Raw genomic sequence first — 18521 nt, forward strand, 5'->3', positions numbered from 1 at the left:
CACAATCTGTCCTTCCAGTGAGCACTCAGGGCTGATTTCCTTCAGAATGGATAGGTTTGATCTTCTTGCAGTCCATGGGACTCTCAAGAGTCTCCTCCAGCACCATAATTCAAAAGCATCAATTCTTCGGCGATCAGCCTTCTTTATAGTCCAGCTCTCACTTCCATACATCACTACTGGGAAAACCATAGCTTTAACTATACGGACCTTTGTACTATACACAGTACCTGCTTGCAAATTGCTATATTTGGAATGGTGCTGCTTTGGTGAAATAATGCCAATTTATTTGGGGACAACTTAATCCCATAAGGAGCTATAATATAACAGAATGATGTGCACTTGTGACTGTATTTGAGATTACCTATATGAGAAATAAAATCAATGTGCTGGGAGGGGGCCAGGGAGTCCATACAGCTGGCACAGTCTTGTTTCCCCCTGTTTCAGAGTATTTACTGTCCAGATTGTAAAGACAGTAATGTATTAAATCGGGATGGGCAACCTCAGGTTTAGGGGCCAAATGCATCACTCCAGGCTCTCTGCCTGGCCCTCAGAACCCTCTCCAGACAACACTCCCTGCTTCACACCATCCTCAAGGGTTTTTGCCTGGCCAGGGTGTGTCTTTGGCCACTGATAATAACTCTTCTTGCCTGGGGCAGGGGCAGGGTATGCGTGTGTAGAAAGTAGCCAACTGTACAAAGGTAAGCTTTATGCCTTTCTCTGCCCACTTTTGCCTCTGGCCCCACCAGCATGTGGCCCCCAGAAGGCTGCCCAGAACGGAATGCGGCCTTCCAGTTGGAAAAAGGTCTTCCGCCCCTGTATTAAATTATAACCTCGTCGTGTCGGTGTGGGATCTGGATAAAAGAAAATGTCTCCCCTTGGCCTTGTTTCACTCTCTCTTTCTAATGGAAAGAACTAATTAAGGCAAAGCTAAGGGAATCGAATTCAAAGTTTGCACTGCTCATGTGACCTAATCTTTTTACAATGGCATCTTTTGCAAGCCATGCAAGAATACATCTTTTGCGAGCCATTCATGCTCTGTCCTCTCTAGAAAATCCTCCCAAGAGAAAAGAAAGAATGAAGGATTGTCTTGAGTGTGCAATAAAGACTTTCAGGAAATGGGAATCTATGCGGGCTTGCTTGTTTTTCTACCAATTCATTAACATTCAGAAATACTGTATAATATCTTAAGTTTGTTTTCTTTTGAAAGGGCCTTGGTCAGTCATAATAGGTGTGTCAGCTGATTTTCCGTGCCAAAAAAAGAAAAGAAAAAGAAACCCTTTACAGAGCTAGATTAGATTGTGACATAGAAGTCTATCAAGATGTAAAGAAATGTTGAACAAATGCAGTGGATTAGCAAATAGAGGAAGGTGCCAAGAGCTGGAATGTATTGAATCTGAACACAGCAAAATGAAGAAAACCGTGAATTCAGTTATGAGATTTTCTACAGCTAAAGCAAAATGGCTGTTTGCCTCAGACAGAGCTTTAGAGAGAGCTTCCTTGGGTCCTGAAAAATTAATGAACTGGGTTTAATGTAGTAGAAAGCAAAAGAATGCAATGCTTGGAAGGAAAGGGAAGGTAGGGAGGGAGGGAGAATAGCAACTTTGGGGCTCAGCAAGCCTTTTAAAACCAATGCACATGGACTTAAAAATGGAGGAAAGAGCCCCAAAGTGCCTCTAGGGCATGTGTTTCTTTGCTTAAATTGGTCTATAATGTGAACGGGAAGCTTGCATTGGCCAGAATATATATTCAGTATAAAAACGCTTTGTTTGTTTTTTAAATCCCACATTGGCCTCATTTAAACGTCACAGTAAAAACGCAATTAATGATTTGCCATGTTCCCATTTTTCTAGACTGTTTCACTGCCTTGCTTAGCATCATTTCTGAACCAGGAATTGTGGTTTGTTTCACTCCACAAACCTTGACAACACATAATGGTTTGTTGGGAGCCAAAGAAACCAGATGTAAGTAAGCTAAGGATTGTAGCATGTGGAAGAGTGGAACAGGGTAGGAAGGTACAGTGGTACCTCTACTTACGAATTTAATGCGTTCCGAACGCACATTTGTAAGTAGAAAAAATTTGTAAGTCGAATCCCATAGGAATGCATTGGGAGAAAAAATTCGTAAGTAGAAGCAACCCTATCTAAAAATTCGTAAGTAGAAAAAATACTATCTAAACCGCATCCAAGATGGCAGACGGAGCTCTATTCGTAAGTAGAAACATTCATAAGTAGAGTTATTCGTAAGTAGAGATACCACTGTATTTGCTGTGGTTTACTGCGACTTACAGGCTGTGCCATTAACAACGTCCATATTGACATCATCCTCATATGACATAAAATAGTTTTGAGAGAAGTTCAAAAGTACCTTTTAGTGTAGTTGGGAAATGGTCTCATTCCTGTATGGTTCTCTAATGGATCCTCTTCCTTAAAAAGACGTTTGCCCACTGCAAGGGAGAAGGTTTTGCAGTTAGGGAGAGGAGTGAGTTAGTGGAGGAGCTAAGATTCCCTGGATTTTTCCCTCCCAACTTCCTTTACAGTACTGCTTTCTGTCAGAACAGCTCAATTTGAGAATCAAGCTGCCTTTAAGGAAATTCCAATACTACAAACCTCAAAAGCCACAATGCTCAAATCCAGAAAATTAATGGTTTTCCGTCTGGATATAGGAATGCTAAGACACACATTCATGTCGTTTGGGAGGTTATTTATTTATGTATATATAGCATTTTTTTGGCTGTTATGCAAAAAGCACCAAAGCAGTATGCGGCATAAAATAACCAGCAAATTCAGTTCGGTTCAGTAATATAATACAGTAAACAAATGATACACATAATATAGCCAACAGTCTAGATAAAATAAAATTTGAGAAATACTGCAGCACAGTCTCCCTTTGCTCACCCAGAAAGATTCCCTGTATAAAAAGGAAAAAAAATGGTCACTGGAAGTGATTAGGTGAATTGACTTCAGAAATTTGACAATGGAATGGAAGGCCATTCACACTCAAATATTTTTTTCTTCTTCAAATAATATTTATTGATTTTCAAACATTACAAATTACAAAAATTCACAAAAAACAAAAAAGAATAAAAACATAAACAAGAAAAACATATCAATTCTAACATTTTAATTAAAATTGTAGACTTCCTCAATTCCCCTCACACTGGGTCCATTTTTAACTCCCAATTAAGCAATTTTCATTTATTATCTTAAATCATTCTAACACATTTTTTTCATCATCTCACAACTATTTCTATTCTTAAAAGCATCAACTATCTTCCACCCATAATTCATCTTAGTCCAAATCTTAATTTATTTTCCCATCCATCTATCCTCTATTTCTCCCCTTAGCCTCAAATTTATACCCAATTTTTTTCCATACATTCAAGTATTATTTCTTTTATTATGATAACATTGAAAACATATTGAAAACATATATGACAGCATATGTCACCTTGACATCTAAGATTCTAGACCAATGCGTTTGTAATGTTTATGTGTCCTGTGTATAGACCGAGAACTGACACATGCACAGTGCGATAAGAAATGTTCAGCATATTTGGCTTCTGCCAGCTTGTACTTCCCTGTTTTGCTGGGGACACCCAAGGATCAGAACCAGCCTGAAATAACTTATTGTATTAATTGTAGGTCTTCATGAGGATAAAATTGCCTGACAGGTTTATAATTTCAATCGAAGAAAATGTCATGGATAATTTTTATGTGAATCCAACTTAAATTTGCAGTGAGAAGTGAACTATTTTTGCACTAAGCTCCTGCACTAGAAGCGGATTTTCAGGTCAGGGTGGAAAATGGGTCAGTGTGTTATAGAATGAATCCAGTCCAACTTCAGGCTTTGTTAGTATTTATCATCTCTGTAAATTCCAAGAAGCTTCAAACTTTTCTTACCATTTTTCAGGATATCAGATCTTGTTTAATTAAAATGTTAAAAATGTCATTGAGAAAAGAATTTCCATACCAACCATGTCAAATCTATTAATCTGTCTTCTCCATAAGACCTTCAACCTAGGTTCTTCTTCATTGAAACCGTAATTTGTACCTTCTTAGCTGCTTATCTTTTGAGGAAGCTCATTCTTTTTACACAAACTGTCTTTGTTTGATGTGGCTGGCAGAATGATGGACCAGACCCAATAGGTTTGCATTTGTGTTTGGGGACTAATTGTGTTTGAAGTGGGGAGGCTGAGCTTGACCCCTCTGCTTCTCCTTGCCAATGTTGCGGGGTTTTTCTTTTCTTTTTTTTAATCAAAGCCCCAAGGCCATTTGAAGCGTAGCCAGAAAGCACCTTGCAAGTTGAACCCTATCTAATTATGTGATGTGTGTAAACGCTGAAAGCATAAATCTTAGTCACCAGAGCTATGTGTTTTTATAAGATTCCCTGGTCCGCTGACAGCCGAAGCAAGCAAGGGCAAGATTGATCCCACAGTGATTTTTATGGACGCTGCACCACACTTCGTAAAGTTTTGACTTGTTAAGGAGATTCCATAAATGGCCTCAGTTAATAAGGGTGAAGTGACTTGCTCCTTTACAAACATGTTGCAAAAATCCGTGGCTGTTACAAGTACATCATAAAAGTGGGGGGAAATTAAATCATATAAAAGAATGTGGAGTGAGTGGGAGAATAGCTGAAAGCCAAATGCATGTTGGTTCCTGGAGGCGTACAAGCAAAGAGCAAGGGAACTCTAAAGGTAGACTGTGTGATAAAAATAAGAGACATGAAAGTGAGTCATGCTGTAAATATTGGCAGTAATCATCCTTTCTTTTGCTCTTTGTCCTTTATAAAGCTCCCTAGTTGACTTTCTCTGTTTCAGCGTCTGGTGATGTTGATTTTTTTTTATTTTTAGCCCTAGCCAAAATTTGTTAAAGGGACATGCTTGTGCGCCACTGTTCAAAAGATTTCCTTAATGATACTTCAGAGTATTTTTTAAATCCCAATGATGTAAAAGTAGTCATCCATGTAAGCATCATATTTATGAAGGTGATGTCACTGAACACTTGCTGCACATGGGGCCTTGGCGTCAAAGAGTACAGCCACTGGTATGCTCCGGCCCAGGGGCGGAGTGTTGATTTTGTCTCTTGGGAAGAGGGAAGCAAATTAATTGGCTTCTGCAGAAGGGAGAATTGCCTTCTCTGTGCATGCTAGAGTTAAGAGGTTGACTGCCAATCACAGTAGGGTCTTATTCCGCTCCATCTCAAAAATTGGCAGTGTCACACCATCAGCTGCCTTTCTAAAGCAGTCATGGAATTAAAACAACTGCACCCTGTTTACTGCAATGTGAGAGTGTCTGCAGGTGGGAAGCAAGGAAATGGGGTTTACATAATAAACCCACGCAGGGAAGAAAATGAGACAGATTTTCCAACCAAGTTGCTACATGGACATGCTTATAGGTGCTCTTGTAAGCTCTACAGGCCTACTTGTTAATGGGGTCTCATCGGGATTAAAAATTGCCTCCCTTGCTTGGAGAGCGAGCAGTCAAGTGCTCCTTGGCTGGTTAATTTCTCTCCCGGTGCTAAGCAGACATCATTTTTTTTTCTCTTTCAAAAGTGCCCCCATGTCTGAATGCTGAGTAAATGAGGCAGCAATTTATTATCAAGTCCTATACCAGTAACAGCTCTTCTTTTCTGTCCCCCCCTCTTTTCCCAAGCTTGCAAGATTGGATACTACAAGGCCCTCTCAACAGATGTTGCCTGTGCTAAGTGCCCGCCTCACAGTTTCGCCATCTTGGAAGGTTCCACCTCTTGCACCTGTGACCCGGGTTTTTTCCGAGCAGAAAACGACGCTGCCTCCATGCCCTGCACACGTAAGTCAGACGCCTTTATTTTTTAATTTTCCTCTCCTCCTTCTCTTGCTGCTCTTATAATTTATACATGAGACACTCCCCAGAGATGTACATCCTGCTATGAAAAAATGTCTCGTTGGTGACAGGGACATTCAGTAACAATTCCCTTTCAAACAAGTCAACACAATATGTCAATACCAGGTCCTCTCTCCTGCTACACAACGGAAAGCGGTTTGTGATTAAGTGACAGAATGTAGGTCAACGGCAAGAATAAGAGGGTCTAGTTCCATTTTGGGGTTTTTGTGGGTGTTCTTTTGCATTGGTGTCTGCACCGTGGAAGTGCCTTAAGGCCGCACCGTGTACGCATAATGAGGGACAATCACAGCCTTGCATATCTTAGATGTGATCAGAAAACTGGAGGAAAGAAGCTCTGAAAGAAAGAGGCATGTAAAAGGATGATTCATGGCAGCTCTGAATAGATGACTTTGGTTTTTTTCTATAAGAACGCATGGAAAACCTTCATGGATCAGACCAAGGGCCCATCTAGTCCAGCATTCTGCTCTCACAGTGGCTAAGCAGATGTTCTCATGAAGCCTACAAGCAGGGCATGAGTGCAGTAGCCCTCTCCTGCTTGTGATCTCAAACAGCTGGTATTCAGAGACAAAACTGCTTTTGACACTGGAGATTTACGTAGGCTTTGTGAATGGTAGCCATTGATACTTACCCCCCGCCCATGGTTGTTTTTTGGGTATCGTGACTAATCTTGCTAGATGCTTTGCTCACATATCATGTCAGGAATCAAAGCAATGGGAAGTGGCAGGGCATGATTTCAACACAAGAGAGAGCATTTGTAAAATCAGTCACTGCCGGATGCTGTGATTTTCATCAGGATGCAACCACTGCGTAAAAAAATGTTGTATAATTCAGTTGATAGGCTTTTTGGCCATGCTGAAATAAAAGCGAATGAAACCTAGGACTGCATGGTTCTCAATTTATTTCTTATTTCTGCTGCTATGTGCTCATTATCACAACATCCATCCATTACTGTGGAGGTTCTATCATTGTTCATTGATATAAATCCCACAGGGTTTTCTTTTCACCAAAAGGGTTTGCTTGGCTGCTTCTGTGCACCACCTGCAAAACAGGATGCCATCTTCATTTGTCTAGGCCCCTAGGGCCCTTCCCCACCTTCTTCAGGGCCACCTACAATCAGTTTTGCTCAGACACTGCACTGGTGGTAGTCAAGCCAAGAATAACACATCTGCTGCATTGCACATGAATTTGTTACATCCATCTTTAAAATCTCAAGAAGTTTGAGAAACTCTGTGAGAGCACGCAAAGGGCATTTTGCAAGTGAGCCTTTTCCTCTACTGAGATTATATCTTAATTTCACCAGAAAGCTTGCAGTAGGAAGTGCCCGGAGGGTGAGGTGGCACGCTCAGCATGCTCATATCACAAAGGCCATGTTTTAATTGTCCTTGGGCCACTCTGCCTCAGAGCAAGGACATTTATAACACAGACCCAGTGAGTTTCCTGGCTGAGGAGGCAGTTTGAACCTTGGTTTCCCTGGTTCTCGTCCACCACTTTTTTAAAAAAGAAAAACAAATATACTGTTACTTTGCTTCTGTTTCGAATTCATTTTTTTTAAATGCAATTGTAGACAGCCTCCTCTCTCTTAAATCAAAAGCCAAAGAGAACAATGCAGTGAATCATTCACACTGATAGAATGATTCTAACCTCATGCACGGTCTTAGTAATTGCTTACATTTTTAAAAGGTTAACTTCATGGTTTCAAAATAGCAGTTAGCAAGTTTTACATTTGTAATTAGCAAAATAACAAAACCTGTCGATTTTAAAGTTTTTTCCACCCTACCCCCCAAAAAGAAAACAGAATGTTTTTAAAGTACTGGACAAATTTTGACAATATTTTAGTTGTCAATTGACCAAACCTTTTTTACTGGTCAAATGCCCAACTATAACTTAGTTCTTTTCATGTTCTGATTGGATGTGACAGTTTCAGCCTAAATGGGACATGGGTGCATGGTGGTGAGCAAAGATTTTCTGTAGCAAGTTATCCGTTTATGCTGCCCTCTTTTGTAAAGAGAGTCTGCTGATCGTCTTTGATTAGAATCTTGCTATGCCCGCTTCTTAGCTAATGGCTAAGAGAAGTAAAACAAAAGAGAATCAAATGAGTTCTGAATCCTATTATCCTAACTAATTTCTCATGTTGCTGAGATACAAAGGGGCCAGGCCACAATTTTGGGCTATATATTATCCCAGCAGCTGTCTCATGCCTGGCAAACTTTGTATAGCTTTTTGTGCTCATAGCTGCTTACACGTTCAGTGTTAGACAAATCCTTTAAATTCTCAGCTACCGATAGAAAGTCCATAGAATAATCTAAGGTACTAAGGCTTGTTTGGGAAACCTTTGGTCCTCCGGATGTTGTTGAACTTCAACTCCCAATATCCCTGGCTGTTGGCCATGCTTGCTGGGGCTGATGGGAGTTGTAGTTTAGCAACATCTGGAGAGCCAAAGTCTTCTCACACCTTTACCAAGGCACCCAGCCACCTCCTTAGATCTCTTTACCAACACTGGCTGTGCTCTGTAGCTGTGCTTCTAGTTCAGCTTTCAACCCTTATATCTGCTGACAGAAGGATTCTTATTCTGGTCCCCCTTCAGAGTTGCTTTCAGATTCTCCTCCAGTAGTAGAAACAAAGCGACTCCTGAAGCAGGCAGCAAATTTTCTGGTACTCCATTATGCTCTCAAAGACTCACTATTGCAGCCTCTCAAAGCTGCTCTTCAGTAGCTGACTCATCTTTAAGCTGGAAACTCTTGTACTCCGAATGCAAAGTGCTGAACTTGCTCAAAATTCTTTCTCTGTCCCTCCCTCTAGCAGGGTGGAGGTTGATTTGGTCACCTTCCCAAAACCTGAGAGTTTTTATGTGCCAAAATTCGGATTGAGCTTCCTAGTGATCAAATAACATTTACTGTTATTTTGTTTAAGTTCCTGGCCACCTAACTGCCCATTCACAGTGATCAAGATGGCCAGAGCCAGGAGTGCATGTTGGCTAAACATGCCAATAACTAATAACTAGTCTGCATTTACTTGTCTTACCACAATCTAACATAGATACCTCTAAACCCACTGAAATGTGGTTAGACACTGGAGGAATTTCAGGGATTGAAAGCCAGAGAAAGGATAAACCGGCTGAATGAAGCTTTAGTGAGTTATGGCTTGGCCATATAAGGGGTCTTATGAAAGAGTCAGCTGAACCAAAGATAACAAATATTTTGAAAATAATTAACCCAAAAGTTCAATATCTCTGAAGTCTTAAGGGAATGTTCTGTGGGTTTTTTAGGAAGGGAATAATTGCTGAATATTTTTATTTTGAAATGATAGGAAGACAGTCTTGTCAGATTTTCTAACAGCTAGTTAGGGAGTCTGTTTTATTCAAGAAGGCAAGGCAGAAATTTTGGAAGAGCACCAGCAAAAGAGAGCAAGTCACGGATGAGCAAAGAATAGCACTGATTCTAAGTGGTTCTAAATTCTAAATTATTATAAATGGCTGTGATCCATGGATTGTGTGTGATTAGATCCTGGTGGAAACATTTCTCATGGAGCCAGGCTATAAGCTCTGTCCAGAGTGAGATCTTCTTTCCAATCATTCTCTTTTGTTCTGACTTTCTCCCTTCAAATATTTTTCAGAATATCTTCTTAGTTAGGAGCTGTGCCAGTTAAAATGTAGACTGTGGCTCAGAGGTAAAACTGACTACTGTTGTGGACAGCCTTAAATTCTATCCCTGACATCAAGCAAAAAGGATCAGGTTGTTTGTGATGAACCTGGTTTAAAGTATAGAGACACTGTTGCAGATATATTCCAAGTTTCTTAGATAAGGGTATAGCTATTTGAAGAAACCCTGTGATAATGAGGATGTGCTTATTGTGATGTGTGGCACTTTCTGTTCACCATTGTTGTTGTTCTTTAGTCGTTAAGTCGTGTCCGACTCTTCGTGACCCCATGGACCAGATCAGGCCAGGCACTCCTGTCTTCCACTGCCTCCCACAGTTTGGCCAGACTCATGTTTGTAGCTTCGAGAACACTGTCCAACCATCTCGTCCTCTGTCGTCCCCTTCTCCTAGTACCCTCAATCTTTCCCAACATCAGGGTCTTTTCCAGGGAGTCTTCTCTTCTCATGAGGTGGCCAAAGTATAGGAGCCTCAGCTTCACGATCTGTCCTTCCAGTGAGCACTCAGCGCTGATTTCTGTTCACCATAGTGCTGGTGAATTATGCTGGCCCCAATGTACAGCATACTGTGTACAGTGTACAGAGGTAACAGAAGCCCTCAATTTTGGTCTGCAGTGAAGTGGAAATTATACGATAGAAACATTATAACAGAGTGTTTATGTGAAGCTCTTTTTTGTATACAGTATATTAATGATATAAAGGGGAAGAGCAGGTTAGTTTCTATACTGTTCAAATATGTTATTCACCTGCAGAATACTCTCCTTTTGCTCAGATGGGGCACTGCTAAGAGAACCGTATGCACCAGAGGTGCTCTTGGTATGTACTAGAAACCAGGCTTCAGCCCTCTGGACTCAATTACCAGCTGAATTTAGAGAACCACCGAGAGTTTTTATATTTAGGCAGCTTTAGAAGACATTTTTTGTTTACTTGAAGTGGGAGCAAGTCGTTTTTTCGAATAATAATTGTACAGTTGTGGAAATGGTTTCATTGCTTTCAGTTTACAGACTTGGCATCTTCTTGTATCTTATTTCATTGCACACCACTTTTGTAACTTTTGGTTGTAAAATGGTTTATAAATCTGCAATTAATATATGTGGTTATAAATTAACACTGGTCCATTAAATGAGTCATCATAAATATAATTAAGCATTAGAATAATCAAGTCAAGAACATGAATGACTTCAAAATTAATAGACCACAACAATATTTTAAACAACTTCTATAGAAACAGGGAAGAAATATGAAAACTGAAAACCACAAGTGCAAGTGAAACCAAACTTTAGAGAAGGCAACAATTTTTCTTAAAAAAAGAGATGTCATGAGGCAGAAGGAAGAACTCTATTTAAAGATCTGTTTTAGAGGAAGCATCTTGGTTTCCCTAACTTTTTTGACATGGGGAGATGGAGAAGAACACAAACAACAGAGGATCTTTCACACTTATCTCAGTTCTTCTTACCAGTTGGTTAAACCAGGTGATAAACCCAATTCCCTTGTGCTGACAGCTATAATAATCAAGCACCTTCTTTGTTCATTATGCTCTATTTAACCCCAGTAGTCTCATTCAGTCTTGCATTTAGTAATCGCTCAGTGTGACGGCCTTCTAATGAAGAAATAAAACATAGAATCTGAGACCCATTCTTCTAGCAAAAACATACACTCTGCTCCATTGGCTTGTAAAATCAGGTTTCTGTTCACTATTAGGCCAGGTTTTGTTTTTTTTAAAAAAAGGAAAAAAAGAAGAAGAAATGGGTAATTTAAAGGAAAACACCTGGAATGAACAGAAAATCACCCTCCCTCCAATTTTGTTGGGTGTTGGTGGGAGGAAGGTCTTATTGTTGCTAATTCTTTATTTTAATTGTTAAGACATTCACAAGTCTCCACTTTTGTTCATCATTGTTCCTTGAGCAGCTGTTCCTTTAACTATTTTAATAGCTACATCTTTGGTTTTACATCTTAACTCTCCAGGCCAGGAAAGGTAGACTTAATAGCTTTCTGTTTTTCCTGAATATCACACTGGAGGAAAAGGAAACGAGAAAGCTTTCCTCCCCCACCCTCCTTATACAATCCCCATGACAAATTATGAAAATTGCATGCTTAATTTTTATGCACTGGTTAGAAAATGCACTGCACACAGCCTATAAATTGTTAGCATACCCGACATCAAAAACTTGGCTCAAGAATATCAGGGTTTTGTTTTATTTTTGTAAGGTTACATTTTACGCGGCCAGTTGGATCACCAATATTGCTCGCTTTAAATCAGTTGCTCAGATGTTATGTTTATGGCTTATATTTATATAAATAGAAACCTTTGTGGAAGACAGATATTGATATTTATTTATTTATTTATTTATAAAAGCATTTCCATACTGCTCTCACGCAAAATATCAGGGTAGGATACAACAACATGAAAACATTTAAAAGAGATACAAAGCAGTCATTAAAACGTCTAGCTACTCAAGGGGCATTTCAGACAGCAGCATAGGTCTAGCAACATTTTAAAAAAATCTTTAAAAGGCACCTGAAACACAAAAGTGAGCAGGGGCGTACCCGGGATCAAAATTAGGGGGGGCAAGGGGCGGGGGCGGGAGGGGAGGGGGGGGGCCACAGTGGGAATGTGGGCGGGGCTACGTGGCCTGCGCCCTCCCAGCTCTTCCGAGGAGGCGGCCCCACGCACTGGGAGCGGAGCTCCAGAGGCGTGCGGGGAACGCGAGCCTATGGCTGCCTCCTCCGCGCCTCCCATGTCTTCTGAGGAGGCAGCCCCAGGCTCCCGTTCCCGGCACGAAGCTCCAGAGGCACGCAGGGAACGCGAGCCTGTGGCTGCCTCCTCCGCTTACACTCCCCGCTCCCGCTTAGCGCTCCTCCGCTTACGCTCCCCGCGCGCTTCTGGAGCTTCGCGCCGGGAGCGGGAGCCTGGGGCTGCCACGCTGCGCCCCTTAGCCTTTTGCTTCTAGGGGGGGCAATTGCCCCCTCCTGCCCCCTGCCTACGCCCATGAAAGTGAGTACGCCTGGCGAATCTCTGCTGGAAAAGTGTTCCACAGCATGGAATCAGAGATATCAAATGGCCAACTGCCAGTGGAGTCCAGTTGGGTATCTGTATCACCCGGAACACCCATCTGTAACAAGCCAGAATATAAGGTGATCCTTAAGGTATTTTGGACCCAAGTTGTCCAGGGCTATATCAACACAAGAATCTTGGACCTGGCCTGGTAGGATATGGGTAGTCAGTGCAGATGATTTAGGAGACCTCTCACCTGCTGTTGACCATCTGCTCCAGTTGAACTGCTGCATTCTGTGCCAGCTGGAGTGTCTGTATTATGCCCAAGGGCAACCCCACATAGAGCACATTGCAGCAATCTAGTCTTGAGGTTACCAGTGCATGAGCTACGGTGGCCAGGATAGCCTGATCCAGATGCAGCCGTATCTGGTGTGCTAGACGAAGCCGGTAAAAGGTACTGAGATCACTTGGGCCTCTAAAGACAAAGATGTATCCAGGTGTTCCACAAGCTATGTTCCTGCTTCTTTATAAGGGAGTGTAACCCCCTCCAGAACAGGAAACTGGCGTATCTTCCAGAGATGAGAACCATCTACCCACAAAGCCCCCATCTTCTCAGGATTCAAATTCAGGTTACTGGCCCTCATCCAATCCACCATTGCATGATGACACTGGTCCAGAGCTCACACAGCATCTCCTAATTCAGAGAAGTAAGCATATGGATGGCACCATGCTCCAAAATTCCTAATGACCACTTTCAGTGGCTTCACATAGTTGTTAGATAGCATTGGAGACAAACTAGTGCTCCACAGAACCCCATAGCAAAATTGCCAGGGAGTCACAAAGCACTTCTTCATGACTTGGCTATACACATAGGACACAAGTTCAGGTGACTTTTCTATACACATAGGACACAAGTTCAGGTGACTTTAGATCGGTGAACAGAAGTGAATGCCAAGGTTAATGGTAAGGTGCTTAAGTCTGCAAATGGTAGACTGCCTAAGTCTGATAAAACGTGCAGGCTGTCACCAGTCAAGGATGGTCAGGGCATACATCTTCATGGGCTGTAGAAATTGGGTACTGTCAACTTACACTGGAGATCAGTGATCAGTTTCAGCTGCTTTGACAGCTATGGCTATTCCTGGACTGGGAGAGCCTGCCCACAGTAGTTCATGCACTGGTTACTTCTTCATTGTTTGATTACTGCAGAGCACTCTATGTGGGGCTTCCCTTGTGCTTGCAGTTAGTGCTGCAGTATGATTGCAGACAGGAGTGAGACTTTGTCAGCGTATAACACCTGTGCTCAGAGGTCTGCACTGGTTGCAAATCTGCCTCTGGGCAGAGTTCAAGGTTTTCCCATCAGCATATAACGCCTTGGCAACTTGGGACCAGTTTACCTATCAGATCTCCTTGCCCCATATGTGCCTACATGATAAGTGGAATTGACACTCTTACAAGTGCCACATAATACCTTTGCCACATTTATGAGAACTTGGTTGTTTAGTGTGGCAGCACTGACACCTTTGGAACTCCCTGCCTATTGATACCAGGCAGGTGCCTTCACTGTATTCTTTTCAGCACCTGCTGAAGACATTCTTATTTAGACAAGTCTACCCAGAGCGTTTCCGTGTGCTGCTCTGGTTCGCCAGAAGCGGCTTTGTTATGCTGGCCACATGACCTGGAAGCTGTACGCCGGCTCCCTCGGCCAATAACACGAGATGAGCGCCACAACCCCAGAGCCAGTCACAACTGGACCTAATGGTCAGGGGTCCCTTTGCCCAGATGTTTAGAAATTTTGTATGAGTTTAATTTGTTTTAGTCTACTCTAAAGTGGTTCTAACTTTCTGTATGTTTAGGCTGTAGATTTTTTAAGTGTAACGTTACTGCTTTATCTTTTTTTTTGGTAAACTGCTTTTAGGGTTTTTTCCCCTACAATCAAGCAGTATATGCATTTCTTGAAATGAATCATAAATCAAAGAGGAGTGGCCTGGGGTGGTGAATGTTAGTAGAGAAAGCTGCAAAGTGATGGAGGAAAGTACAGTGTCCCTGGCAAAGTGGTGGACTCTGTGCTTTGCTGAGATGGCTTTGGGGGGCACTGCTCCCCAGCAGCCCACAGTGTCCAGTAAATGAATGAGGCTCGCTGAGCTCACCCCCCCCATGGGTCAGTGCTTCTCAATAGGATTCCTCTTCCCCATGGCAGCTGCATGCCCTGCCTTGTGTGTAGATCGTAGGATGATGCCTTTTGACCTCAGGCTCATAGTTTCAGTGTCTGATCTGATCTGGTATCATCAATGAAGACAGAAGCCTCTGTGCCAGACACAGTTGTCTTTCAGCATTCTGGATGTGCTGAGTAGCTGTCTGCCTGAGCCACACATTCTGAACTGCACACTTGCAGTGTGTCAGCAGTATGCTAAGATATGGAGATAGCACACTTGACTTATCCTAAACATAAGTGCAAGTTATAATTTCATGTGATATAATTTCAGGTGCCTTGCTGTATTTTTTTTTAATGAAAGTGTGGTTTATAAATATTTAAATAAATAAGTTATAGAAGAATGTTCCATCAGAGCAGAGAGAGAGAGAGAGAGAGAGACTAATGGGGCTATATGACCAGGCCTGTTTATTCTTCAAGCCTAATAAACTTTGCAGAGTGTTAGAATCAAATGGCTATATGGACCATGCACATTGCCATGAATGTGCAAATGTACAAATAATTAAAATGTACAAAAAGAATAAAATTCAACATTGCCAAGCTATATGTACATACCTCAAAATATTTCTTCCTCGGTCTAAAGAGTATGCCTTTTCCATTACCTTGGGAATTTTCCTGCTAGAAAGGACAGGTGGATTTTGTCACTTTTGTATCCATCTGCATCAGTTTCCTAAACAATATTTTTCATTATAATTTGAGTGAAGCTTAGAGACACTATTAGTTTATTAACTTTTTTGATTGGGTCAAAGTAATTGGCATTAGCTGTCCAGCTGAAAGTACAATGCAAATCTGTCTCTTTGTAAATGACTTTAAATAATTTGGTCTCTCGGGCTAGCCAAACAAAAGAGTGATTGTTTGACATATGGTATAATATATATAGAGTGTATATGTATAACTAACACACCTGCATTCAAAGCACTCTACAGAACAGAATGTAATACGGGCAGATTTTAAAAGCTGCAGAATACCAATCTTTTTTCTTAAAAAACCCTCTTATTTTCACTTCAGGTTTTTATCCTGAAATGGAAAAAAAGGTCTTGTTATAAATTGCGAGCATCACTTAGACTGTCTTTGCATTCGCCTTTTCTAATTGAATTGAGCCCTCTACTGTATTTCCTCTAGAAAGTATATTGTTTTTAGATTACCATTTCAGTCCTATTACTCAAAAGTCCAGCTTCTAATGCTTTCTGACAGTTATCAACATAATGAAGCATAATGACATGATGAGCAATCTACATTGGAAACTCAACATGGATTCCACTAGTGCTGTGTGACTGCTGTAAAAAATATGAATGCAGATGAAGATTATGTTATCCTTACCTTGTTTCCAAGGTCAAGGGCTAGTTAGATAAAGGTCTGAATCTTTCCATTTTGCAAATACAGTACTACATTTCAAAGTACAGTATGCAGTTGATTCTCACCAAAATGTGTTTACATTTCCTTATCTGTGCAAGCGCTCCCGTGAAAATGATTGTTTATACAAGAGAGAGAGAGAGAAGACCCCCCCCAAAAAAAACCCAGGTTGTTTTTGAGAATTAATTTTCCATAAATGTCTACATTTTTACATAAATAAAACTTCCTTGTTCTTATTTTTTAAATCATGCCTTCATTCTGTGTCCAGTTAGTTTCAGTTGTCATCTGCTTAGTTTCTGTATAATTTTGAGGTCACTGGTTGATGCATAAAAATAATATAAGGCCATAAGGATCCATGGGGAGTAAATTCTTTCACATCTTTTCTTGAGATTTCTCCAGCATGCACTAGCTCCCAAAAAAAATTCCTTGAGTTTTATCGGACATGTAATCAGCTATTAGGAGACAAAGCAAATTAGGGGCAATGACATTGCCTAAATATGCCAGATAGAATGTTCCACTGAAATATCTCCCAATATTATTTCTACTCAGCTTTTGTCTAAAGTTGCTGTGAGTACAAGAATAATCTTTCCACCATTTTCTAAAAGCAGCTTCAAAAAAAAAAAGCTGAAAGAATTATTCTGGTTTTACTTTAATAAGAATTTTATCTCGCAGCCAGGAGAAGCTTCACCTGCCTAATTTACTTACCAGAACTACACTATAGTTGAATACATATATATATATATTTCATCTGAAAGCTCATTTATTGTGTCTGCCTCCTACCAGGATTCAGTCTTCTTGCTGTAGCCTTTATTTTTTGAATCGGTATAATTCTGTGCCAGGAAGAATGTGCAAAAATCCTGTAGACCAAACTGTGGTCTGCTGATCACCAGCGGTTCATGAGTTTCATTCAGGTGGTCCTAGGATTTGTCTGTGGAGACAGAAGATGACATATCTGTTAGGTTAGCTATTCATATTGATTTTCAATTATACGTTTATTGCTTCTTTTATTTCTTATTCCAATTGCAGTGACAAAATACAAGAAATAAAAGCAGCAACAAATATACAATTAGAAACCATACACCCTCAAGCACCACACATTACAGTTGCCATGGCAATTCCCCCAGAGGGTCCTGGGAATTTAAGTTTGTTGGGAATTGGAGCTCTAGGAGGAGTCTCCAAACAAGTCTCATCACCTTAGCAAACTATAGTTCCCAGAGTTTTGGCGGAGGGCGTGATTGTTAAAGTGCCATAAGAGTGCTTTAAATGTTTGCCATGGATGTGACCTGCATCAGCAAATGCTGGAAACGATAATAGGAGAAAATATTTCATGTCCCAAGGCACCAGAACCAAAATATTTGGATGCAAATCCAGCACAAGTCTTAAAAGTGCCCAAAATATCTGAGCACTAGCAATTCAGATTTATAGGTGTCTGGATGACGTGGACGGCAAGGACTCTCTCACACAATCCTTTCTGTTGTTTATTGTGACTGAAAGTTTGTGCTTACTCCAGAAAGCAAGGAAAGTAGCAGGTGATTGATGTTTTCAAGAGGCTGCTGTTTGCCATGGGCTGCACTCTGCCCACTGTAAAACCACAGAGACTCCCATGATAAATGTTCAAGAATGGCCACGCTGCTGTGAAGTAAGGGTCGCCCTCGGTGGCAAAGTTTATGTAAACTAGCCTACAGCAATGAAGGAGCTCACCTCAGCTGCTGAAAGAAACCAATTAGAGTCTGCCACATTTACAGCTGTCAGGGGAACTCTCTGACTTTCTTTCAGAGTCAAACTCACATAGATCCGCAGTGTTTACTCTGCGTTATAACCTGTCTTTCAGTGGCAGGGAGATTAACAATGAAAATGCTTATCTGAAGGGCTTCACAGCTATCAGCTCCAAAACATCATTGAAACGTTATTGACAGCTCTGGAGTGGTACGTGTTTAATGAAGCCACAGGAGGAGGGATTCGAGGTTCTCTCTCCAGTGGTACAAGTGGAGACGGACTTGCCTGCAGAAGGTTGACCGGTTCCTAGGGGAAGCTCAAGCTGAGGTGGAGAAATCAAGCACAAGGAAGATGAAATAAACAAATAAAGGGTTGTGGGAAGAGGCAGACACATTGATGGGAGAGAAAGGGGGAATAAAGGGAAATTAACAGGACAGTTTTGGAAAGTATTTTTTTTTAGGCGGGGTGCGTGTGCAGTTGCTGAATTTGTTCATAGGACAAAAAAGTTTTGCCAGCGTTGGAACCCTCAAGAAAGGTAATTTTCAACAAGCTTGCTTGCTTTAATGATAAATTCACATTAAAGCTTCTGATTTTTATTCAGTTTGCCCCCTTCTGATACTTCAGTTTTTATTTATATTTTTTAAAAAGGAATTGAATGAAAATAAAGATAATGAGATTTTAGTTATGCTAATGTTTGGTTCTGTTGGGTTG

The 18521-nt window shown here is 41.0% G+C and overlaps 1 protein-coding gene across 1 annotated transcript in view; it reads left to right on the top strand.

The window, feature by feature from the left end:
- Positions 1-18521, top strand: part of EPHA4 (EPH receptor A4) — a 156755-nt gene that overhangs the window by 57719 nt on the left and 80515 nt on the right. Inside the window, exon 4 of the mRNA XM_035132510.2 lies at positions 5654-5809. Within this exon, the coding sequence (XP_034988401.2) occupies positions 5654-5809 (156 nt within the window). The remainder of the gene's footprint in view (positions 1-5653; positions 5810-18521) is intronic.

This window comes from Zootoca vivipara, chromosome 5 (assembly GCF_963506605.1).
Source record: "Zootoca vivipara chromosome 5, rZooViv1.1, whole genome shotgun sequence".
NCBI lineage: Eukaryota > Metazoa > Chordata > Lepidosauria > Squamata > Lacertidae > Zootoca > Zootoca vivipara.